This window comes from Oryx dammah, unplaced genomic scaffold, assembly GCF_014754425.2.
Source record: "Oryx dammah isolate SB20612 unplaced genomic scaffold, SCBI_Odam_1.1 HiC_scaffold_17, whole genome shotgun sequence".
In the NCBI taxonomy this organism is placed as follows: Eukaryota; Metazoa; Chordata; class Mammalia; order Artiodactyla; family Bovidae; genus Oryx; species Oryx dammah.
Window position 1 is genome coordinate 16,433,362 of NW_024070201.1, and position 25,741 is coordinate 16,459,102.

The 25,741-nt window shown below is 37.6% G+C and overlaps 1 protein-coding gene across 2 annotated transcripts in view; it reads left to right on the top strand.

Annotated features, from left to right (window-relative positions):
• The window catches only part of ELMOD1 (ELMO domain containing 1), an 85,074-nt gene that overhangs the window by 20,980 nt on the left and 38,353 nt on the right, over nucleotides 1-25,741 (top strand). For both annotated transcript variants that reach the window (XM_040257912.1, XM_040257913.1), the window contains exons 2-6: nucleotides 3,131-3,232; nucleotides 18,415-18,560; nucleotides 18,698-18,726; nucleotides 19,667-19,764; nucleotides 24,102-24,231. In XM_040257912.1, the coding sequence (XP_040113846.1) occupies nucleotides 3,216-3,232; nucleotides 18,415-18,560; nucleotides 18,698-18,726; nucleotides 19,667-19,764; nucleotides 24,102-24,231 (420 nt within the window). In that variant the 5' untranslated portion in view covers nucleotides 3,131-3,215. The remainder of the gene's footprint in view (nucleotides 1-3,130; nucleotides 3,233-18,414; nucleotides 18,561-18,697; nucleotides 18,727-19,666; nucleotides 19,765-24,101; nucleotides 24,232-25,741) is intronic.

A 25,741-nucleotide genomic window follows, 5' to 3' on the forward strand; every position in this document is an offset into this window, starting at 1 on the left:
ATTTATTTTGCTTTTTCATAAATAAAATATTTTAAAAATTGGAGGCCATTATCTCACTCCCCAATCCTAAAACCCTCCCTCTTCTCAGAAGCAACCACAATCTTAAGTTGACACATAACATTTTTTTCATGCATAAAATATTTACAGAAATTGCTGTGTATTAAAATACTGACAAAACTCCCAACAAACAAAAGTCTAGCCACCAGATGACTTCAAAAGTTCTACCAGACATTTAGAGAAGACTTAATACCTATCCTTCTTAAACTACTCCAAAAAATTGCAGAGGAAGAAATTCTTCTGAATTCATTTGATTAACTCACCATGATACCAAAACCAGATAAAGATATCACACAAAAAGAAAATTAAAGCCAGTATCACTGATGAACATAGTTTCAAAAAGCTCAAGAAATAAGCAAATTGAATCCAACAATACACTAAAAGGATCATTTACCATACTCAAGTGGGATTTATCTCAGGGATGCAAGTAGCCATAAATCAATCAATGTGATATACCATATTAACAAATTGAAGAATAAAAATTGTACTGTTGAGAGGGGCAAGAGACAAGATGGTGGAATCTTAAGAAAGAAAAATGGATTCAGACTGCACTACAAAGCTACAGTCGTCAAAACAGTGTGGTGCTGTCAGAAAAACAGAAATCAGTGGAGCAGGATGGAAAGCCCCAAAATAAATGTACACACCTATGGTCAATTAATCTCTGACTAAGACGACATTGAAGGCAGGGAGGAGAATGGGACGACAGAGGATGGGATGGTTGGATGGCATCACTGACTCAATGGAGATGAGTTTGGGTAAACTCTGGGAGTTGGTGATGGACAGGGAGGCCTAGCATGCTGCAGTAGTTCATGGGGTCTCAGGGAGTCAGACACAACTGAGTGACTGAACTGAACTGAACTGAAAGAGGTGAAAATATATGATGGAGATAATATTGTCTCTTTAATAAGTGGTGCTGGGAAAACTGGACAACTGCATACAAAAGAATGAAAGTAGAACATTCTCTAACACCATATATGAAAATAAACTCTAAATGGATTAAAATCCTAAGTTAAGGCCAGATACTATAAAACTCTTAGAGGAAAACATAGGCAAAGCATCCCTTGACATAAATTGCAGCAAGGTCTTTTTTATCCACCATGTAGAATAATGAAAATAAAAACTAAGCAAATGGGACCTAATTAAACTCAAAAACATTTGGACAACAAAGGTAACCATAAATGAATTGAAGACAGCCCACCAAATGGGAGAAAATATTTGCAAAAGAAGCGACAACAAGGGATTAATCTCCCAAATTTACAAACAGCTCATGCAGCTCAATTAAAAAAAAAAAACAAACAAATAGCCCAATCAAAAATGGGCAGATGAGCTAAATAAACATTTCTCCAGAGAAGACATACAGATGGCCAAAAACACCTGAAAAGATGTTCAACAATGCTAGTTATTTATGAAATATAAATCAAAAATACAATGAGGTATCACCTCAAACTGGTCAGAATGGCCATTATCAAAAAGTTTACAAACAGTAAATGCTGGCATGAGTGTGGAGAAAAGGTAAATCTTGTCTACAGTTGATGGGAAAATAAATTGCTATAGCCACTGTGGAAAACAATATGTAGCATTCTTTAAAAACTAAAAATATTACTACCATATGACCCAGCAATTCCACTCCAGAGTATATTCCCAAAAGATATGAAAGCAATAATTTGTAAAGATATATGCACTCAATGTCATAGCAGATTATTTACAGTTGCCAATATATGGAAGCAACCAAAGTGTCCATCAACAGATGAGTGGGTAAAAAAGGACGTGGTGTATATACACAATGGAATACTACTCAGCCATAAAAATGAACAGAATTTTGCTATTTGCAACTTGGAGGGTGTTATGCTAAGTGAAATAAGTGAATACCGTACTGCATGATATCTCTTATATATGGAACATAAAAAATAAAACCAACTAGTAAGTAGAACAAAAGAGAAACATATTTGGATATAGAGAACATACTAGTGGTTACCTGTAGGGAGAGGGATGAGGGAAGAGCAAGAGAGAAGTAGGGGATTAAGAGAGATTAATATAAACTAGTATGTATATAACAAGCTATAAGGATATACTGTATAGAACAGGGAATATATTGAATGTTTTACAATAAGTATAAATGGAATATAACTTTTAAAAATTATGAATCACTATGTTGTACATCTGAAACTTATGTAATATTGTAAATACTTCAATTTAAAAAGAGAAGAGACTGGCTTTTGTTTAGGCTGTTTCCACATTCCTAGGCTGTTGTAGTTGGTAATTGTGTCTCTACTGAAAACCACTTGTCCACACATTCAGTTTCTTGCCTTGTCTTTGTTGCAACTAGTGTTGTTTTTCTCTCTTTCATTGAGGTAACTTCATTCTGCTGTTGCTCTCAGCCACTCTCTCTTTATATGTTTCTTCATATCTCATCCCAATTTACTGCTTTGTAGGCAGCTGCTGGTGTCCTTCCTTGTTGGAAGAAGACCATTACCTTGATATTGTGGATTTTGTGAAAGTGTGTTGTAAACTGACATGCATGAAAGAAATATATAATTTCAACATTTTATTTAGAGTGCCCTCCAGAGATGGGGTTAGGGACATATTATTCATTTGTTTGGAGTACTTGCTTTTTATCAGCTTTTTTTTTTTTTTTTTAGCTTAAAAAACATCACCAGTTGCTTCTAGTTATTTTTTGAGTTATACTTCTGAAAGGTTGAGGCTACCAGATTTAAGACCATCTGATATCTGGAAATCAGAATAGTTGATTTATTGGTTCTTCATTTTTATCTTTCATATAAATACTGTTCTTCAAGATATAGGAACAGTATCCAAAATAGATAAAAAGTTTACTATTGAAAAGATTGCTCATGAAACTAACAATTTCTCCAGCAAGTGACTTGAAAGACATTGTGTAATTATAAAGTGAAAGGCTTTAGCTTTAATCTCCACCCATTGAATTGCATTGCTGTGTGGTCAGTTTGGTTGTTAAAGTTTTGGGTACATAGCACCTTATCTGCTTACTAAGATTAGCAGAAGTTTGGGGTTTGATTTTTCTAGCCCCATTAACAATATATCTAATTTCTTCCCACAGTTTACATTTACTTTGACAAAGGCAAATTTGGAGACAATTACTTAAGAACAGTTTGTATAACATCTGGATAATCAAAATAGTCACAATGAAGCACTTCCTGAGGTGAGTATTTATGGTTTCCTGGATGAGCCCTATGAAATGGAGAGATTTCCTTAACAATTAGTATAGTATTTCTGTTCACTATTTGTGATCCTATAAGCAGGTCTCTTTGGATTGCATGATATAGCATTCTATTTTGGCTAAGAATAATTTGGCCATAGAGTTACTTCTGCTAACTTTGTATGCATACTGATGCTAAGAGAGAACACTTGCAAATAGGAGATTACAAGAAATTACAAGAGCACTTGAAAATAGGAGATTACAAGAGAATATAGGCACAAAACCATGGGGCAGGTATACTTGGATGCTTTGTGTTTATAAAGCCCAAAGGTTTAGGTTTGAGGAATTAGTAGTCAAGGAATCAGTATAATTTGTATAGAATCATTTTCTTTGAAAAAAGTAATTTTAAATACAGATTTTCGTTGGCCGGCCAATCCATACAAGCATTTTCAAATCTTCATTATTGGAGAAAGATATATATTCTAAACTTTTGCTTTTCCTGCCTCAATGATGCCTCTGAAATCTGCATTAATTTTTGGTTCCCTGAATATTTTGCTATATAGGGTGCCATATATGTTTGTGTATTTTAGAATGATCTTGTTTTGTTTTGAAAGCCATTTAGTTGGACATATGGTCATAATTATTTTTAAGAGTATTGACTGTCATTCACAGTTCTATAAATAAAATGCTCAGAGAAATTTTACCTTAAATTAAAATATGACAAAATAAAGTTTATTTGGTCCTGAATGTTACAAAATAAAACACACCTTCTACAATATTGAGTTTCTTTCCTGCAAGATGGTGACCTACTTATATTTCATATTCTCATCCCTTGTCCTGGCTATTTTCTCTAAGAAAATAATTAGTTGGCTTATTTCTTTTAGGAAATGGTTTAATTCTTCAGTAGATGCAATTTAAGATTTTCTTTTTCCCACTGGTTTTCATTGCATTGTTATTTCTGGAGCACCTAAATCATTTGTGTGGAATTCACTGTTTTGGTGTGGCTACTGGTGTTTATCCAATCTTAGAATTGTGAAAACCTCTCAGAAGGTTAAAATTAAATTATTTACATATATTAGCATTTATTTTGTTGTACAGAATATTCCTCAACCTGTTTATTTTAGATGTGTAAAAAGATAGTATTTGAAAAATCATCGGGACATTTACCATCAAAGTATTTAACTCATACATTTTTGGTTGCCATGGCAATTAACCTATCTGTTTACACATCCATGAAAAATTAGTAACTGTAAATCTCCCTTGAATGTAAATGTGGTATTTTTTAGTTGTAGAATCATATTAACAGAGAGCTTTGGTACTGGTTGAAGATTAGGAGTTCCTTTTGTAAAGGGAGGGGAGGTAGTGGTGAAGCATGTACCAAGCCTTGAACTACTGAATTTCTTCTTCAATGTTTTATTTGTTTTAAAAAACTTGAGTGGCCTCAAAACCAGCCATTTAAAGAGAAATAGCATTTGTTTCTATTAGTTTATGTTAAATTGCATAGGTATAGAGATTATATTTTTAATATTAATTTGTATTTGATGATTTAAAACCGATACAGTGGAAAATCTACCACTCTGATTTCACATACAGCAGCACCAAGGGTGATGGAACTGGCATATCCCTATCAGTTATGTGTTCTGATACAAATTGTTTTCTTTTAATTTGGCACACTTGTTTTATAAACATGACTTAACATTGAAACTGAAGCTAGTATAATAAGCTACACATCAAGAAAGAAACGAGGATTTTCTCATTAATCCTTGGTTTTGAAATAACAAAAGGAAACTCAATCATCATTTCTTCTTAGTTGATTATTGCTTTTGACTTTAATTTTTGTTTTTAATTCTTTTTATTGTTATAACTTGTGTGTATTCATTATATGTTAACGTTTGTGGAATTTGGAGGAATAAGAGGGCAAGGAGCAAGAATCCTACATCGTAGGCTCTATCAGATCATTTAGATTTCCTTCTGTTCCCTGTGGTCCATTCCTACAGATGGACAATTTGGCAATCTTTTCATTGGAACCAAAGAGAAAGTTACATAAATATAACGTGAACAAATCATGTGTTAATTCCTGAGCTCAGCAAATATATTATGCAGAATAAGGTGCTGACTTTCACTGAGGAGAATCAGCGTCATTTAAAAGCCCACAGACTGATTCCTCTACTTCTGAGTTACTCTAGAATGAGCAATTTCTGAGGTCATGTACAGCCTCAGAAGAAATGAAGTTAATCTTAAAGAAACCAAGTGTGGGGAAAAAATGAATTTTAATCCACATTTAAGGTACATGGAACCCACACTCTTCTCTCTGACTACCTGCTACCATCACGTATGTTAATGGTGTAACTACTCAAAGCTTAAGGGAATAGAAAAACATTACATGAGATATTAGAAATAAATGCTATAGGATTAATACACCTAGCTGAAGCGTGTGTTTTAAATTGACATTAGATATGGGATATTGGATAAGTACCCCATAGTCACCCAATATTACTTTAGCCATGATCTACCTTAAAAAAAAATGCAGGGAATAAAAGTGAGAAGAAAGTGTGTCTATGTGTGATCAGAAAGAGGGGACACTTGAGTCTGAAATAGAACTGAAGCTTAGAGTTTAGTTTATTTAATATATTTCATTAATTTCAATTCAATTGATGTTTATAATAAAGAGGACCTAACACTTATATTAAGATCTTTTCCTTTACTAGAATTTAGTTATTGAGATTATATACATTTAAGATCACTGGAACATTACTAATTTGAATTTTTCTAATAAAGGAGATGTTAGAAGTCACCCCATATAAATAATTGCTTCCAACTATTTCAGCCTCAAGATCTCAGTTTCTTGGCATGGACCTTACTGCTTACTTTTCCTTCCTTAGGCAGAAGAGAGGAAAATGAAAACATCTGCCAACCTCAAACCTCCATGGGAGAAACTGAGATATAGAGCAGACTTGTACCCAAATCCTGGCTGTGAAACAGCAGAGGGAAAAACAATATTTCAGTAGTATGATTAGTAGATACAGGCTTCCAGTTCACAAAAATATCTGTAAATGGGGTTTTAGAGGTCATTCACACTTGGTTAATATCTTCATCCACTGATTGAATTAGTAAGCAAGTGTTTAGTACTACTAAAAATTCCAGTACTGTGCCACATTTTAACTTTTATTTCCTCTTCATAACAATTGTAATAAAATAGGGATTAATACTTCATTTTATAGCACAGGGCAAAAAGTTTAGCAAAGTTAAAAAAAAACTCATGCAAAGCACACAGATATTGAATGCACACCTATCTGACTTCAAAGTTTTTTTTCTCTTAATTTTTGTATCATGTTACTCCCTTACTGTATACCTGTTGTGAGGTGTTCTAGGTGATACAAAAGTGAATATGAGGTGGCCCCTTCTCTAAACTAACCTACCACTTGGTAACGAGATAAAGCCACACTTACAAAATTAAGAATGTGATTGGTGACATGCTGCAGCTATTTTGTGACAGGAATATTCAGGGAAGGCTTCACTGAGCTGATGTTGAAGGAAAGAGATAGAGGATGTAATAGATGGAGAAGGTGCTATGAGCAAAGCCTAAGGAAGTCTGACCAGCTGCCACAAGCATCATGTGGTCAAGGTTTATTGGAGGTAAATCCTGTTTAGGGTCAGTACAAGATAAGGTGCAAAGATAAATTTGGGGGCAGTTCTTGGACACCTTTGGAAGTATGGCATAAAACAGCCCAGAAGCATGGTAACACTTTTACCAAGAAATAATATGGACCTTAAAGAAAAAAATGAACCTGAAAGTGAAAGTTAGTCACTCAGTCATGTCCGACACTTTTGTGACGCTGTGGACTGTAGCCCACCAGGCTCCTCTGTCCATGGAATTCTCCCGGCAAGAATGCTAGAGTTGGTTGCCATTTCCTTCTCCAGGGGATCTTCCCAACCCTGGGATTGAACCTGGGTCTCCTGCATTGCAGGTGGATTCTTTACTGTTTGAGCCACTAGGGAAGCCCTTATAGAAAAATATGTCAGACAAAAAAAAAAATCTTTTTCCCTTGTAACATATCTAACTTTATCTTAGAGCCAGATATCTAGTCCATTCCTTCCATTATGAGTAGCTTGTGCACAGTCAACACAGCTCATAGTTTTATTGAGGCTAGATTTGAAGTCAGACTTCAGACACTTTCCTATTTAATTGGGTAGCATTTCCACTGCTTTTGAAGGGCTGAAGGTGCAGGGTCATGTAGTTCTTCCAGAATTTGACTAGCCTCGCTTGAGACTTTAACTGAGCTTATTTTTTGGATGTTGAAGCAAAGTCCTGAAAAAATGGTAGATTTATGGTGCATCTGAATACCTCTCTCATTGTAGACTGATGCTTTTAGCCATAGTTTTCTCTTTTTTTTTAGGACACATACATACATACCATATATGTGTATACATATGTATAATATATATATATCTGTATGTATGTATATATATTATATATAGACCCATACAGAGGTACACATGTTTACACATATATATTTCAAATTATTTTGTTTCCTGTATTAAAACAAAGTATTCATACCCTTGTTGAAATATGTTAACCTGAATAGTTTTCTAGGCAGTTTCCTATAGGTGATCTCACCAGAGCTTGCCATGACATATTTTTTGAACCTGCACTATTAGTTCTCCTGCCCTGTCTGTTTCCTTTCCCAGGTTAGGGAAGTTTTCAACTCTTATGTCTGCAGATATATTCTCTGTCCCTTTCTCTCTTTTCCCTTTCTGGGACCCATATAACGTGAATGTTAGTATGCTTGATGTGGTTGTAGAGATCTCTTAAACTGGCCTCATTTGTTTTTCTTCTCTGTTTAGCTTCAGTGACTTCCACTACTGTGTTTCCAGCTCACTGATCTGTTCATGTGTCTCATCTAAGCTGCTGCTGCTAAGGGTTGTCAGTCGTGTCTGACTCTGTGTAACCCCATAGACGGCAGCCCACCAGGCTCCCGTCCTGGGATTCTCCAGGCAATAATACTGGAGTGGGTTGCCATTTCCTTCTCCAGTGCATGAAAGTGAAAAGTGAAAGTGAAGTCACTCAGTCGTGTCCAACTCTTTGTGACCCCATGGACTGTAGCCTACCAGGCTCCTCTGGCCATGGGATTTTCCAGGCAAGAGTACTGGAGTGGGTTGCCGTTGCCTTCTCCCTCATCTAAGCTACTGTTGATTCTTTCTAGAGCATTTCTTATTTCAATTATTGTATTCTTCACCTCTGTTTGGTTCTTCTTAATATTTTCTAAATCCTATTAAAAAATTCTAATTTCTTACTCTGTTCATCCAATCTTCTGCCAAGTTCTTTGAACATCTTTAAAGTCATGACCTTTACCTCTTTATCAGGTAGATTGTCTGTCTCTACTTAACCTAGTTCTTCTGGGGTTTTATCTTGTTCCTTTGGAAGATATTTCTCTGTCATCTCATTTTGCCTGATTTGCTGTTTTAATTTTTGTTTTTTTAATATAAATTTAATTGAAGGCTAATTACTTTACAATATTGTATTGGTTTTGCCATACATTGACATGAATCCACCACAGGTGTACACATGTTTCCCATCCTGAATCCCCCTCCCAACTCCCTCTCCATCCCATCCCTCTGGGTCATCCCAGTGCACCAGCCCGGAGTACTCTGTCTCATTCATTGAACCTGGATTGGCGATCTGTTTCACATATGATAATATACATGTTTCAATACTGTTCTCCCAAATCATCCCTCCCTCGCCCTCTCCCACAGAGTCCAAGAGACTCTATACATCTGTGTCTCTTTTGCTGTCTCGCATACAGGGATCGTTATCGTCCCTCTAAATTCCATATATATGCATTAGTATACTGTATTGGTGTTTTTCTTTCTGGCTTACTTCACTCTGTATAATAGGCTCCAGTTTCTGCTGTTTTTATTTCTATGTATTTAGTAGGTTTGTTTTGTTTTCTGACCTTGGAGAAGTAGTCTTTCATAGGCGATGTCTTACATATCCCAGCAGTACACTCACCTCTTATCACCAGAGCTCTGTGCTCTTGGGGTGGCCCCTATGTGGACTACGTGCATCCTTCTACTGTGTGTGTGTTAGTTGCTTAGTCGTGTCTGACTCTTTGCAACCCCATAGACTGTAGCCCCCCAGGCCCCTCCGTCCATAGGATTCTCCAGGCAAGAACATCAGAGTGGGTTGCCATTTCCTTCCCCAAAAGGAACTATAGAAAGAAAGAAAGTGAAGTCACTCAGTCGTGTCCAACTCTTTGTGACCCCATGGACTGCAGCCTACCAGGCTCCTCCATCCATGGAATTTTCCAGGCAAGAGTACTGGAGTGGGTTGCCATTTCCTTCTTCACCTTCTACAGTAGTGGGCTGTGTCTGGTTGGCATGGCTGTTCTCACCCCTCACCCCCACCCCTGCCTTGGTCAGTTGGTTGCAAAGCCTGCTTTGTACAGAAGCTGCTGGCAGCTGGGGGCAGGGATGGGTCACAAGACAGCTTGGTATAGCACTTTGGGGATTCCAGAGGCTAGTGTTGGCCCTCTTGTGGGTTGACCTAGGGTCTAGGACAAGTGTCTGTGGGGCTGGGGGTCTTTGATCAAATGTTGGCCTGCTGATGGGCAGAGCCTGTTCATTACATGGCCCACTGCATGGCCTGGAGTGTCCCCAGATAGTTTCAGCTCATTGGTGAGTGGGGCTGGATCCCACAGTGACTGGCTGAGGGGTCCAAAATGTCTTAGAACTGGTATCCTATCAGCCTGGGGTAGGCAGGTTCTGGGTTCTCCAGCCGCATAGCCCTGGGGGTCCTGGAGCCGATGTAGGGTGGTGTCTGTGTGTTCCTGGGTGAGGCCAACTCCTGACACAGCTGGCTTCAGGGTCTGGGGTGTCCCAAAGCTTGTATAAGCCCACTAGTGATCTAGGGGCTGAATCCTAGGATGCCTGGCTGAGAGGTCTTAGAACTGGTATTGGCCTGCTGTTGGGTAGGCTGGGTTGTGACTTGTTAGGCTGTGGGGGTACTGCTGTGGTCCTGGAAGTGATGTCTGTCTCCTGGTGGGTGAGCCCTGGTCCTGGGGTCTCAGGCTGTAGGACATGGGGTCCTGGAGCTGGTGTCAGTGTGCTGGTGGGTAGGGCTGAGGCCCTGGGGTCCTAGGGCTAGTCCCATTGCCTTGGTGTGTGGGGCCAGGTCCTGGGCCCTCTGGTGGGCAGGGGGTCTTAAGGCAGGAGTCCTGTTGGTAGATGGGACTGTGTTCCTACCCAGCTGGTGGCTTGGCCTAAGGCATCCCAGTACTGGTGCTGACAGGCCGGTGGGTAGGGCCAGGTCCCAGAGCTAATAAGTTCCAGGGAGGATTCTAAAATGGCGCTTGCGGCACACATGTCCCTGTGGTAGCACACACTCCTCACAATGGCTGCTGCCAGTGTCTGTGTCCCCAGGGTGAGCTCCAGTTGCCTCCTGCCTCTCCAAAAGGCTCTCCAAGATCAGCAGGTAGGTCTGACCCAGGCTCCTTTCAAATGACTGCTTCTGCCCTGGTTACCAGAGCATGTGAGCTTTTGTGTTGTTGTTGAGTCACTGAGTCATGTCTGACTCTTTGGGATTCCATGCACTGTAGCCTACCAGGCTCCTCTGTCCATGGGAATTTCCAGGCAAGACTACTGGACTGATTGCCATTTTCTTTTCAGAGATCTTCCTGACCTAGAAATCAAACTGGCATCTCCTGCATTAGCAGGCGGATTCTTTACCACTGAGCCACCAGGGAAGCCCCGTGAGATTTTGTGTGCACCATTTAACAGTGAGGTCTTTTTTCCTACAGCTCTCCAGGTCCCCTGACTGGCCTTCAGACCTTAACCTTCTGGTGACTCATCTTCCTGGTGCAGGATCCCCAGACTGGGGAGTCTAATGTTGGGCTTGAACTCTGTTCCTGTGGACGCCCTCTGCAGTTGTGATTGTTCTCTCATTTGTGGCTCACCTACCCAGGAGTCTGACTGTGCTTCATCTCCACCCCGCCTACCTGTTGTTGTGGTTCCTTCTTTATATCTCTAGCTGTAGAAGATCTTTTCTGAAGATCTTTTCTGCTAGTCTTCTGGTCTTTCTTATCAACTATTGCTCTGTAAATAGTTACAAGTTTGGTGTGCCATGAAGGAGGTGAGCAAACAGTCTTCCTACTCTGCCATCTTGGTCAGTCCCCTTGTCTAAATGCTTCCTAAATGTCAAAGTATAATGTGTTTGCTGCTTCCCTTGTAAATAGACTAGTAAATATGTTGTCCAAGTAGGAAAAAAAAAATCTGAATTTTAAAAATAAATCTTGTAAAATGTGTGGATTTAACATTGTTTTTAATTGAATAGTGATCTCATTAGTAATTTAAGAGAAGTTTATGTCTCTTTTCTTAGAAAGGAAAAGAATAAACCATTAATTTATTATTTCAGTTGTACCACAGTCAGCTATTGCTCTTAAATCCCTCATATAAAATGTCCCTGGAATTAAAAAATAGTATCCTTTACTATAGCAATAGCATTTGGAATAGTATCTATTCATGATAGATTTATACCCACTACCTTTAGAAGGCAGCATGTCTCTTCAGATAAAGAATGATGGAAAAGAGCGAGGGACGGACTTCCTTGCTGGTCGTGTGGCTGGGACGCTGTGCTTCTACTGCAGGGCATGCAGATTCCATCCCTGGTCAGGTAACTAAGATCCCACATGCCACAAGGCCAAAAAAAAAAAATAAGAATGATGGAATTCCATCCAAGGGGCTGCACACTGCCTCACTGCTGCTCAGTGTAGGGGAAATAATCTTGTTTCTCTCAGTTCAGTTCAGTTCAGTCGCTCAGTCATGTCTGACTCTTTGCGACCCCATGAATCGCAGCACGCCAGGCCCCCCTGTCCATCACCAACTCCCAGAGTTCATTCAGACTCATGTCTATCAAGTTGGTGATGCCATCCAGCCATCTCATCCTTTGTCGTCCCCTTCTCCTCCTGCCCCCAATCCCTCCCAGCATCAGAGTCTTTTCCAATGAGTCAACTCTTCGCATGAGGTGGCCAAAGTATTGGAGTGTCAGCTTCAACATCAGTCCTGCAATGAACACCCAGGACTGATCTCCTTTAGGATGGACTGGTTGGAACTCCTTGCAGTCCAAGGGACTCTCAAGAGTCTTCTCCAACACCACAGTTCAGAAGCATCAATTCTTTGGCGCTCAGCTTTCTTTACGGTCCAACTCTCACATCCATACATGACCACTGGAAAAACCACAGCCTTGACTGGACAGACCTTTGTTGGCAACGTAATGTCTCTGCTTTTGAATATACTATCTAGGTTGGTCATAACTTTCCTTCCAAGGAGTAAGTGTCTTTTAATTTCATGGCTGCAGTCACCATCTACAGTGATTTTGGAGCCCCCCAAAATAAAGTCTGACACTGGTTCCACTGTTTCCCCATCTATTTGCCATGAAGTGATGGGACCAGATGTCATGATCTTCGTTTTCTGAATGTTGAGCTTTAAGCCAACTTTTTCACTCTCCTCTTTCACTTTCATCAAGAAGCTTTTTAGTTTCTCTTCATTTTCTGCCATAAGGGTGGTGTCATCTGCATATCTGAGGTTATTGATAGCGGCCCCAAATGGTTTATTTGTATGATTTCACATTTCTAATTCATGTGTCAAGTCCTCCAGAGCATCTTTTCCTGTGGATTCTCATTATTTAGAAGGGCCCATTTACTATGCCAAATACCTGTTGACAAGTTAATTTCCAGCTGACTGCCAGTGCTCCTTGGAGAAGGAAATGGCAACCCACTCCAGTGTGCTTGCCTGGAGAATCCCAGGGACGGGGGAGCCTGGTGGGCTGCCGTCTATGGGGTCGCACAGAGTTGGACATGACTGAAGCGACTTAGCAGCAGCAGCAGCCAGTGCTCCTAATTGGGAACTTCAATAGCGCAACTAAAAATGTTTTAAATGTCATTTCAGAAAGTACATATGATGTTGGAAACATTCAGTAGTCTGCTGTTCTTTATGGCCATTCAGATGAAAAGTATTTTGTTTAATAAAGTTGTTTTAATCCAAGAATTGTGATTATTTTGTATGTGTCTTTCCTCACCAGTAGTGAACTTCTTGTTTATTATAGGATTCCTTCAAGCAAGAATTAACTTTCAGTAGCAAATTCATTGAAACTATTCAAAATAAGCTACTTTTCTCTTCCTGTTTCAAAAGAAGATATCAGAATCACAAATTTAAGATGATAGGGTAGCGTACAGGTACCCACAGCCCCACCCCACAAGCAGACTTCATGGTCCTCGGTACATCTCCTGTTTTCAGGCCTTATCACTGCTGAATGGATTCCTCTGACAAAGATGCACAAGACAGGAACTCACTTTTATTTGGTAGAGATATAATTCATTTTGAATAATTTACATTGGGTGGCTATTCTTGTGCAAACTAGAGGATCAATGTTAAATGATAAAAGTGATCATTTTTGCCTTATGGAAGGACATTGCTGTGAATTCTGCCATAAACTTCACTCTGCAGCGTATTAGTAAATAACAGTAACAGAAAATGTTGGAAATAGAACATGTGTAAGTAGCTCTTGTTTATTCATTTTTCTCTCTTGGACAGGGACATGAACCGTGGGCCCTGTATAAGTAGCTGTATAAGACTGTATAAGTAGCTTTTATGTTAAATCAGGTTCTTCCAGTGCTTAAGCAAGGCATTCATCTTTGAAACTGCAGTAGCTCCTTTTGGAACATGATCAAAAAGCTGTGATTGAAAAAAGAGAAACAAACACAAAAAAACCTGCTATCTGTACATATAGTTGTTAAAAATAGGAGATGGTGGGAATTCCCTGATAGTCCAGTGGTTAGGACTCTCTGCTTTCAGTGTGGGCCTTGGTTCAATCCCTGGGCAGAGAACTATGATCCAGCAAACTACGCAGCATGGCAAACAAACAAACACACAGAAAAGCACACACATATAAAAGAACAGGAGATGTGACAGTATTTTCTTTTTTTAGTCTTGAGAATTTGATTGTTAAGTTCCTATAAAATATAGCAGATCTTTACAGTAGTGATTTGAGAATCTTCCATAAGAACTAAGAAAACCTAGGATAGTGTTATGAAGAATAAAAGCAAACTATTTTCCTAAATAAAACTAAGACTGTTGGTTTGATCATTCAAGTTAGGAGATAAAAAAACAAGCTGCACTTTAAACCCTCTGAACATAGGGTTCAGGTGGTAAAGAGTGTATGGCAGTAATTCTTCTAAGAATAGGAACAGAAGGATAGGATTAAAGAAAGCAAATGGGATCTGCCAAACAGGTATATTTGAGATGAATTCACTCCAAGCATGCGGTCAGAAAGGAGGTAAAAGAAGGAAAAGCACTCTAAATCCCAAAGTTCCTATTCCTAAACACAGAATGGAAAGGGACACACCTTTCTCCCTTTTTCCCTTCTTCCTTTCTTTTTTCCTAAACCAACTACTGATTAGTTTAAGAGCAATTAAAGATCCACTTCTTAATTTCTTCCTTTTCAGGGTAAACATGACAAACCACTTTAATTCTTCCCAAATATTTACTTATTGTTATTGTTCTCTGGGCCTTAAGCAGTTTTTCCACAAACTTTACAACTAACGCACTTAAATAGATTCAGACATTTAAGGAGTGACCTACTGGTAGGTGGCATTTGATGATGAAGAACAGCCATCCGGAGGTGCTCATATGGAGGTTTTGCTGATCTGATCCTTTCATGAGGAAGCAACTTGGGTACTTGTTCTCATCAAAATAAGCCTTCCAAATTAAGAGGTAGCACTGATGTTTCCTTCTCTGACCATGCCTTATGATCTATATGCAAAATAAATAGTATCTGGCAAAACATGGTTTGGTCTGATAATTGGCTGGAAAATACCTCGCATAGAAAGAAAGTACAGTGCCTACCATAACAAGCTGGTTGCTTAATGAAATATTTGTGGGCGTGTTGGCCAATTAGAAAAACAAGGGGGAAAAATCAAAATATATCCTGGATGGTACTGATAAATAGCATAGTTGGACTATCGGCCCAGAAATTATGAAAGGGTAAGGAAGCAGTGTATAAAAGTCAGTGCCTGTAATGCAGGAGATCCAGGTTCAATCTCTGGATCTGGAAGATCCCCTGGAGAAGGGAATGGATACCTACTCCAGTATTGTTGCCTGGAGAATTGATGAACAGAGAAGTCTGACTGACTACAGCCCGTGTGGTCACAGAGCCAGACACAACTGAGTGACTAATACTTTCACAACTGAAAGGAGCAATTCTCTTTCATGATTTGTGATATTCTTCCTGTGATTATATGAGAGAGTTGTGATATACTTTACAGAACAGTGAGCCCTAAGAAATGAGGCATCATCTTTAACCCCTCATTGTGGGTTTCCACCAGATTTTGTCATCTTTGACAGTGTGAATATCCTCAGGGGAACCGAAAAAAGAAATGCATAGAACATGGTATCTTTTCTCTCCTTTTCTGTAAGACTGTCTGATGCAAAATAATTCCCCAAGCATTTTCTTCTCATGTGCAAGGAGGCCAGTGAGAGAAATTATAGATGGGCTATAAGTCACTCTACATCTGACTGCTTCCTGCCACCTAGAAGGACACCTCTAGGTCTCAAGCCACATCTTTGTATAGATCTGAGCTGGTGATGGACAGGGAGGCCTGGCGTGCTGCGATTCATGGGGTCGCAAAGAGTCGGACACGACTGAGCAACTGAACTGAACTGATGAAGAATTTGCATGGGGAAAATTTTCTGCAGTTTAACTTAATTGGCTTGTACTGTACCTAAGCAGCAATTAGAACCTTTTCTCTAGGAAGATTTAGTACTACAAGAACCTGATTATTATGCAGTCCTAATGTATCAACTTAAAGAGGTTTCATCTGTGTAGCCGGCCCACATGCTAGACAAACTTTACAGGAAGTTGCACATGGGTACCATAAGGGCAGATATCATGGAAAGCTTTATTTTTGACTTAGTAATAGGATTAATGCCAGCCAGTCATTAATATCATTACCATTTGGCGATAACCAGTTAATAAGGATATTGCTCAATCTTTTCTTCTGTCATAGCTATCCAATAGTTGGAAAAATAGAAAATTTTTTCAAGAGAGCAAGTTGAAGTTTTGTGTAATTTCTCACTCATCTAATTAAAATGTTCTGTTAATTATTTTCAGGGTTACGTTTTTTTAGAAGCTGGTAATCTAAATCTTAACAGATCTTAGAACATATTTGACAGTTGAATTGCAGACTTCACAACACAGTAAATCCATTTGTTTGTCTTCCAGTAGAATCTGATGTCATATAGAAATTTCATATGTACTTTTTTGTAATCATTTTGGTGATCACTGTTATAACTTTGTTTTTTCTTAAAATAATGTATATTATTTCTTAAAATAATATATAGTAAAAAAGAAAATTACTTAACCAGAAAAGCAAGTAAAAATTACTCATAATTCCATTACCCAGACAAACCTCTGTTAACCTTTTTGTTGTATATCCTGACAATCTTTCTCTCCTTGTTTGTATATCATCATTAAATTTTTTTGTTTTATTTATTATAAGAAAAGTATATTATTCCATATATGTTCTTTGGATATTTTATGTTATTAGGTACTCTAGAATCCAATTTTATTATCTACAAAGGATTCTCTCATATTTTAGTGTAGCAGTTTTGGTTACTTATATGTTTCCTCTGTTCCCTTTGGGTTTATATGATATAAACTTCATGCTTTTGTACAAGTTAGTTTGTTGGAATTGTTGTTTTTAACTTAGGCTGTTCAAGGTATTGGAGCCAGAGCAACTGAACAAAGGAACACAATTAAGGTGTTTGTTCAAATCAGGGATTCATCACATCACTGAGGCTTAACTACACTAATTAATTAATTAGTTAACTACACTAATTCATCTGAATGACCCTGGATCGCCTTATGTTAGAATTGGAGAAAATTAGTGAACACGTGAGAAAAATATCTTTTAGAAATGACACCAATAAGAAGTATTATAAATAATTTTGCCTTCTAGGAAAATAACTCTACCTTCTAGGGAAGCTCTAGTATTCAGAGAAGATGAGTTGAATACAAGTTCCTGGATAATAAATCTTTACCTCTATAGCCTGAGTCATTTGAGACTCCGAACAGTATCATGAAGTAGTAGACATATTAAAAACTAAATATGTGGACTTACATATTAAATATGTAGACTCATGTATTAAATATGTAGACTCATATTAAAAATTAAAAGTTGGCATAAAACACAAATTCACATGTGCCAGAGACATTGTGGATAAGTACATGATTGGTGACAATATACTTTATAGTTTGTCCAGTAAAGTATAGTTCCAGTACTTTATTGAAGTGAGATAGGGTATACAATGAAGAAAACTTTGTTCAGCAGGAGCCAGGAACAAACTTATCAAGAGGGGGAGATTTTGGAAAGTTCAAATCAGAGAATGCTGGAGAACCAAAGGTCAACATGCTTGTTCAGTGAGCTGATGAGGAGGTATTCTGGCACATCCAAGAAGTATTCATGTTGATGTATGGCAAAACCAATACAGTATTGTAAAGTAAAATTTAAAAAAAAAGAAAGGAGTATTGGGATTGGTCAGCAGAAAAGACAGGTGGCCACACAATCAAGCATCAAAGAGGACAGTAGTACCAAAACAAAAGTTGAGGAAAGGAGAAAAATGGGAGCAAGGGAAGAAATAAACAGCAGCCAAAAAAGGCACCAAGGAAAAGCTGGAAATTTACTAGGGTGAGCTGAGAGGCTGTTCATGGAGGCAGAAGATGAGAGTTGCTATAGCATGTTCTTCCCCATGTCTATAGGAGAGACAGCTTCTAAAACACAAGGATTCTGTATTCGAGGTACTGATTTGTTTTAAAAATATTTTTAGGCAAAGGTAGGAAAAGAAAGGATTCCCATGCTTCACTCTCTGTTGGTGTATAAAATTTACTAGAGTAGGCATTCTGGAGCTTGCTGTCATAGTAAGTATGTCCTTACAGATCTAAGGCTTCACTCCTGATGATGGATTTTGTAGCTACCTCAAATAAAGTAACAAGGGATAGAACTAATGAAATATGCTTGTGAACCCAAGAAGTCTAATGGTTGATTTTCTTCTGGGCTTGTTGCTTGCTGGTGGTGGCTGCTTTCTATTCTCTTCCAGAGTTCTGTTGGAAGAGTGCTGTCTTTTATTTTTGACAGAATGCTGATCCAGGTGTGCCTGTATTTTTATTGTAAATTTTTGTGGCGTTGCCTGAAATTTGTAATGAGAAAACTGACTGGAAGATGTGAACTGCAACGAATCTGTTATAATACCAAGCCTGGAGCTTCTAGAACCATGAAAATTGGTAAGCATGAAACAAAGAAGTAAGCAAAATGTAGGTTTTCTGTAATTGAGGATTCAGTGTTATATTTCAGTACAATAATTCTAAACCACTTGTAAAAGATGATATTTAAATAGCTTTTAAAATTATCTCTTTTCCAGAAACATCACTGAGAGATTCAAAAAGTAAGGTAAGTAAAATTGTTTCTGTATTTTTCAGCAACTTCTCACTTGGAGGCTTACCTCCAATCATCCAAAAGTAAAAATTTTAAGAAACAAAATATACCTTTGGCTATGGGCTTCCCTGATGGCTCAGACGGTAGAGTCTGCCTGCAATGCAGGAGACCCAGGTTCAATCCCTGGGTCAGGAGTATTCCCTGGGGAAAGAAATGGCAACCCCCTCCAGTATTCTTGCCTGGGAAATCCCATGGACAGAGAGCCTGGCAGGCTACAGTCCATGTGGTCACAAAGAGTTGGACACAGCTGAGAAGAAAGAATTTTTTCCCATCACAAACCACTGTGCTTTTTATCTAAAAGCAGGCACTCATGAATTTCCAGACAGATTTATGCTGCACATATTACTTCATTGTTGAATTCATCCCTTTTTATATCTCATTCCACATCATAAATATTCCATGGAAATAAGAGGAGTGTTATCTCTCTGCTAGTTCCTCAATATCCAAATCATTTAACTTTATACTCAAGATTTTCCAAGCCACTATGCTAGATTTATGGCATATAGTTAAGCATCCACATAAGAAAGAGAAATTTGTTTCTTAAGATTCTTGAAAATTTACTTTGACATCCTTAAGACTGTATCTCGCGTGTACTTCACACAGTCATATACTCATTAACAGTGGAAACCATGTGTGTTCAGTGAGAAAAAGAAAATATAATATTTCTATGTGAGTAACTTGAAACAGATGAAAGTGGTAAAAAAAAAACAAGCTTATATATTTTTATTTTATGTTTATTACCTTAATCAGGAAAATACCAAATTTACTAGAATTTAAAGACTACATCAATTTTGGTTTTAAGCTTTAAACAAATATTTGAAGCCCCAATTCAATTAGACCCCACTTAAGATACTAGTGTTCATGACAAGGGAACTAATTTAAACTTGTTTTCTAGCTATTACAGACTTCAGTAAGTGTTCACCCTGATGCTATTGAAAAAACTATAGACGACATCATGGAACTGAAAAAAATTAACCCTGACATAAATCCACAGTAAGAATATGTTCATTATGTTATAAATATAAAACAGAAGTCATATGCCACATACTTAGTATTTCTAAATATTCTGTTTCTAAATACTTTCTCACACACGCTTTCTCTCTCTCTCTCTCTCCTTTCTCTGCCCCAGATAATTATCTGCATGTTTTGACTTTCAGGTGAAAAATAAAGAAAAAAGATGCCTTTTTCATATTTGTAAATAGCAGCAGCTTTGTAATTCTGTTGTGATTTATGTTTATGCTTTTGAGATGCAGTGAATGTAAGAAATCTGATGGACACTCTTGATATCAGAAGATGAAATAAAGGGAGCCTATTCATCAACAGTCACTCCATATGATGCCTGTGTTTTACATTAACAAATGTATAAATTATAAATGTGCCTGAGCTGACTCTGCTCTATGAAGAATATTTCTTCAGTTCATGACAGGCTGTTAATCTTGGAGACAGTTATTACCTGCTTGTGAAGAAGACAGACATGTGTGGGAGGAGAGATGACTTTGATATGAAGACTTTAGAATTTTGTAATTAGTTGTCTTATCTTAGAAGTATTAAAATGCATTTGGCGATGTAAGTGACATTTAAAATTAGCTTTATATTTTCCATTGGGTACAGGAATTTTTCTGTAAAATTTCAGTCTAAGGATATTGGGTAGAATAAATTCTGTATGCAGATACATTCAGATATAGTTTAGGTAGGTAACAGTCAAACTGTCTTTTAGATGTGCATACTTAAGAACTTCAGATGTTACATTCAGAGTGCACTTAGCATAGGTCTCTATGTTTGAGGGATTCTAGGTACCAGCTAATTGCTCATCACAAAACTCCATTTCCACATGGTATCCATAGCATTCTTCTGCAGATGCTTCAGCTACTTAGCTGCTTTCCCTGTGATTAAATGTGATATAGTAAAGGTCTTTTTGAAACCTACTGACTTATTTCTCTGAAATTGTGGTAAGAATGCAATTCATTTAAAATTTAAGATTACAATTAGGCATGAGAGATATATTAGACCTATAATCATACTTAGAGATTGGGTTAGATTTAATAGCAGATCTTTTCTGTCTCTTTTATGAAAGTTATATATTTCATTCGGAAGTGTTTCCTTATCATCTATTCTTTTGATTTCCTTTAGGAAGAAAAACTTTTATAGGTAGTACTTAATTGTGGTTTTGGACCGTGAATTTTACATCATTATAACTGGGCTCAAACACGTCTTCATTAATCAAAATAGGAACCATTACAATCAACACATTTTTGTCAATGAAAAATGTTTGTTTATTCCTGTAGCATAAACACCCATGCTTTGGGATTTGACAAACCCTTGGAAAGCATTTTCTGCCTCCTGCTGATTGTAGAAGCGTTTTCCTTGCAAAAAGTGGTTGAGTTGCTTGAAAAAGTAGTAGTTGGATTTTGAGAGGTCAGGTGGACATAGTGGATAAGCAAAGCTTCGTAGCCCAATTTGTTCAACCTTTGAAGTCTTGGTTGTGCAACATGTGGTTGGGCATTGTCATGGAGAATTGGGCTCTTTCTGTTGGCCAGTGCTGGCTGCAGGCACTTCAGTTTTCGGTGCAGATCTTCAGTTTGCTGAGCATACGTCTCAGATGTAATGGTTTCGCTGGGATTCAGAAAGCTGTAGTGGATCAGATCAGCAGCAGACCACCAAACAGTGATCATGACCTTTTTTTCATGCAAGTTTGCCTGTGAGAAGTGCTTTGTAGCTTCTCCTTGGTCCAGCCACTGAGCTGCTTGTTGCCAGTTGTCATATAAAATCCACTTTCATCGCACGTTGCAATCCAATCGAGAAAAGCTTTGTTGTTGTTACATAGAATAAAACACTTCAAAACGACAATTTTTGATTTTCGGTCAGTTCATAAGGTACCCACTTATCGAGCTTATTCACTTTTCCAATTTGCTTCAAATGCTGAATGACCATAAAATGGTTGATGTTGAGTTCTTCGCCAACTTCTTCTGTTAAAAGGGTCAGCTTCGACAATTGCTCTCAGTTGGTCATTGTCAGCTTCCAATGGACTGACCATTGCGCTCCTCACTTCCAAGGCTCTCATCTTCTTTGCAAAACTTATTGAACCACCACTGCACTGTATGTTCATTAGCAGTTCCTGAGCCAAATGCATTGTTGATATTGTGAGTTATCTCCATTGCTTTCAGTTCAGTTCAGTTCAGTCGCTCAGTCGTGTCCGACTCTTTGCGACCCCATGAATCGCAGCACGCCAGGCCTCCCTGTCCATCACCATCTCCCGGAGTTCACTCAGACTCACGTCCATCAAGTCCGTGATGCCATCCATTGCTTTACAATCCATTTAAACTCGAATGAGAAAATTGTTCAAATTTGCTTTTTGCCTAAACATCGTTTCCACAGTCTCAAATAAATATAAGATAGCATCTAATAAGTCATTAGCAAAAAACATAGTGTAAGAAATGTGCATTAAAATGATGTATAACATGGCCACATTTATTTAAGACTGTGTTCCAACATCAAATGGCAAATTTCAACAATGCAAAAATTAGGGTTAGGGTTAGGGTTTAGGGTTAGGGTTAGACCCTGACCCAATAGATTGTATTTTACAGCCGAATATGAATTTCAGTGTTGTTTTTTCCCAGTTTGACATTGACAAGATGTGATCTTTAAAAAATTAAATAATTTTCTGGGAAAAAAATCAAGAAATAGAGCTAGGGGAAATACCATGTAATCTATCAAGCCATCACTACTATTAACCTGACTTTTTTTTATACATTTTTTCAGGTGCCACTTATGGTGGTGGTAAGATTTACTACTGTAAAATTGAATTGACTCCCTTGTTTTCTTTTTTATTTTTCCCACTCTCCTCTTTCCTCCAAATTAACTTTCTTCTCTGTCCTCTGTTGATTTTCTGGGTGATGAGTACCACTGTGCCTTTTTCCTAAGTTTAAATATCAGATTCAGTTTTTTTTTCTTTTAATTGAACATTCAGTTTTATATAAATTTAGTGTTCTGGGTTATCTGACACTGCCCTCTGTGTTTGAAATAAACATACAGTCCTAAAATAAGATTTTCTATTGCCCTCAAATTTGAGTTAAACTCTATACATCTCTTCCCTCTCAAAAAGATGGTTATGACACTGTCATTGTGATTATGATGACCCACCCATTCCGACAAAAAATGTTTAAATTTAGTGAGTGAATTAGAAGTCAGAGTATACTGAACAGTAATTCTTGGCTTGAATCATATGAAATTGCTGTTGTTGAATTACAAAGTTGAATGACTATAAGGAAACTAGCAGCCATCAAATGAGTACAGGAGGGTAATTTATATAACAGTAATTTATAGAAAAACAGGATCTTGGTGATTATTTAGTCACCTGAACTTGTAATGAACTCGTAGTGTTATTTGACTGCTTAAGGAGACTCTATTTTACATTTTGTGTTATAGGAGAGAAAAACAGCATTCAGATCACAGGAAATAATGATCGTCTCTATGTCATGCTTGCCAGATTGATTTTTGTTCCAGTGATATGTTTTAAGGGGACTGATAATTAAACAAACTGTACATTCAGAGAAGACTGAGCAAGATTGTAAAACATCTGAAAACCATGTCCCATGAGAAGGAACTGCAGAAAGTGGGGATTTGAGATAAGACCCTGGAGATGAGACTGGAAGAAAGAATTTGTCTTAAAATTAATAGACATGGCAGGGAAATGTGAAAATAAATTTTCTCTGAGAACAGCATTTGAACCATTTTGTAATAGAGCACATTTGGTTTCAGCATAAGAAAAAGCATTCAGACAAGTAGAGTGGTTCTAATGGAATGGGAAATGTAGTGAGTTCTTTCTCTTAGCATTGCCTAATCTATCAGGGGTGCTTGCAAACAGAAGTGTTTTAATTTTTGTTGTTTTCATTTGTTTTGAAATTTCTCTTACCCCTAAGCCCCTGGGATGATTTCTTTCTCTCACACTAAATAGCTGCCTACACACACCCTTCTGAAGAGTTTCTGATATATCTACCTAAGAGAGTAAAATGATCCCTAAGAAACTATGACTACCTTATTTTCTACATCTTTCAAGTCACTTGCATAAAGAGCTCCCATGTTTTTAAGCCATATTATTGCAATTTGACTTAAGAAAAGACTGGAATGAGAGGTAAATTTTAACTGACTTCCACAATTGTCCACGTGGAGTTTCAGTTAAAAATTGTGCTTGTATTAGATCCTATTTGAGCAATTCCCTGAATATTATATAAATATGAAAAGCCCTATTGTACATACATCAAGTGAACAAACGCCAAAGAATGTGTTTTGTTTTTCCTCATATGTGTTTCTTCTATTTTTTAACACCTTAGATTGGGAATCTCTCTTCAGGCTTGCCTTCTGCAAATTGTTGGCTACAGAAACCTTATTGCAGATGTGGAAAAACTGCGCAGAGAATCCTACGATTCTGATAATCCCCAACATGAAGAAATGCTTTTGAAGGTTAGTCCTTGAACACATTTCAGTTCTTCACTTAGGTCAGCTATTTGCCAAGCCCCTGCTGTGTGCTAGGCACTGGTCTGGATGTGAGGGAAACAAAGGTGAATATGACACGAACACGGAAATAATAGGTAAAGCCTACCTTTTCTTGCTAGTTCAGATGTTGAAGGTAAATTTTTCAATAGAAAATTCATGTGAGAAGTTAAAAATAAAGCCAATTTTCATGTATAATCTAAAAAGGCATCAGAGGTGATTTTACCTCTCACATTTGGCTCGATTTAGATTATTTAGAGCTTCCCTGGTGGCTCAGATGGTAAAGAATATGCCTGCAATGCACGAGACCTGGGTTCGATCCCTGGGTTGGGAAGATCCCCTGGAGAAGGGAATGACAACCCACTCCAGTGGGTTCTCGCCTGGGAAATTCCATGGACAGAGGAGCCTGGTGGGCTACAGTCCATGAGGTCGCAAAGAGTCAGACACAGCTGAGCAACTATAATACTTTCACATTCACTTAGATTGTTTAACTGTGTTGAAAACCAATAGAAATAGCATTTGTCAAAGAGTGACCTAGGATTTCCACTTATGGCTTTTAGTAGATGTCAAAGAAGATGAAGTTGGTTTCTGCTTCCACAATAGCTCCCTGGGGAAATTACCCAAGATCTTAATGCTGATTATTTATTCATGTAACTTGGAGAGTATTAAAGAGTAGGTAAGAGTTTATATATGGTGTATTAAAGCTGTCTGAAGAACAGTATGCAGTTTTAAACACTCCTTCTTGGCTGTCAAAGCAAAATCTTAAAAATCTTCTCTGATCTGATACTGTATTATGACACATCAATAAAACTTTAAAAAATGAAGACAAGTCTTTAGAACTACCCATCTGAAATGTTTTATAAATTCATTTCTGAAAATAGATGCTCTTTAAGTTGGAGTGCTTCTTTGTCCTTTCCTAGAATTCAAAATGGCAGTAATGAAATTGGAAGAAAACATTTGTTTAGCCACTTTAACTTATTTTATTGAAAAATGTAAATAGAAACTATAATTTGAAAAATGTATCCTTTTGTAATTTTGTGTGTAGTATATATTTTTATGTATGTAAATGCTTAAGCAGATGACTCATTTACTACTAATTAGTGCTAGATCTGATGTCAATCATTAAAAGTAACAATAGTTTTATTCTTAACAATCTTTTTTCTTTTTCTCCTCTGCTTACTTTTAGCTACTTAGTGGCTGATCTTCATCTCTTTGGTTATTTTTTTCGTGTGTTCTGCTAGAGATAGTCAACTTTAATTAAATGAACTCAAAGGTGGGAAATATGAGATGATGAAAGAGAAAAGAAGTGTTGTAGTTAACGCACTGGCCATATGCTCCTGAACAGTTCACTAAAATGACTAAAATGCCCTCTGAATCAGTCACATTTGGGTACCTGATATACATCATCTTAGTTGATCTGTTGTATGTGTCCTGGCACATGTTTTCAGCAAATATGAGCAAATGAATGAATTATTGAAGT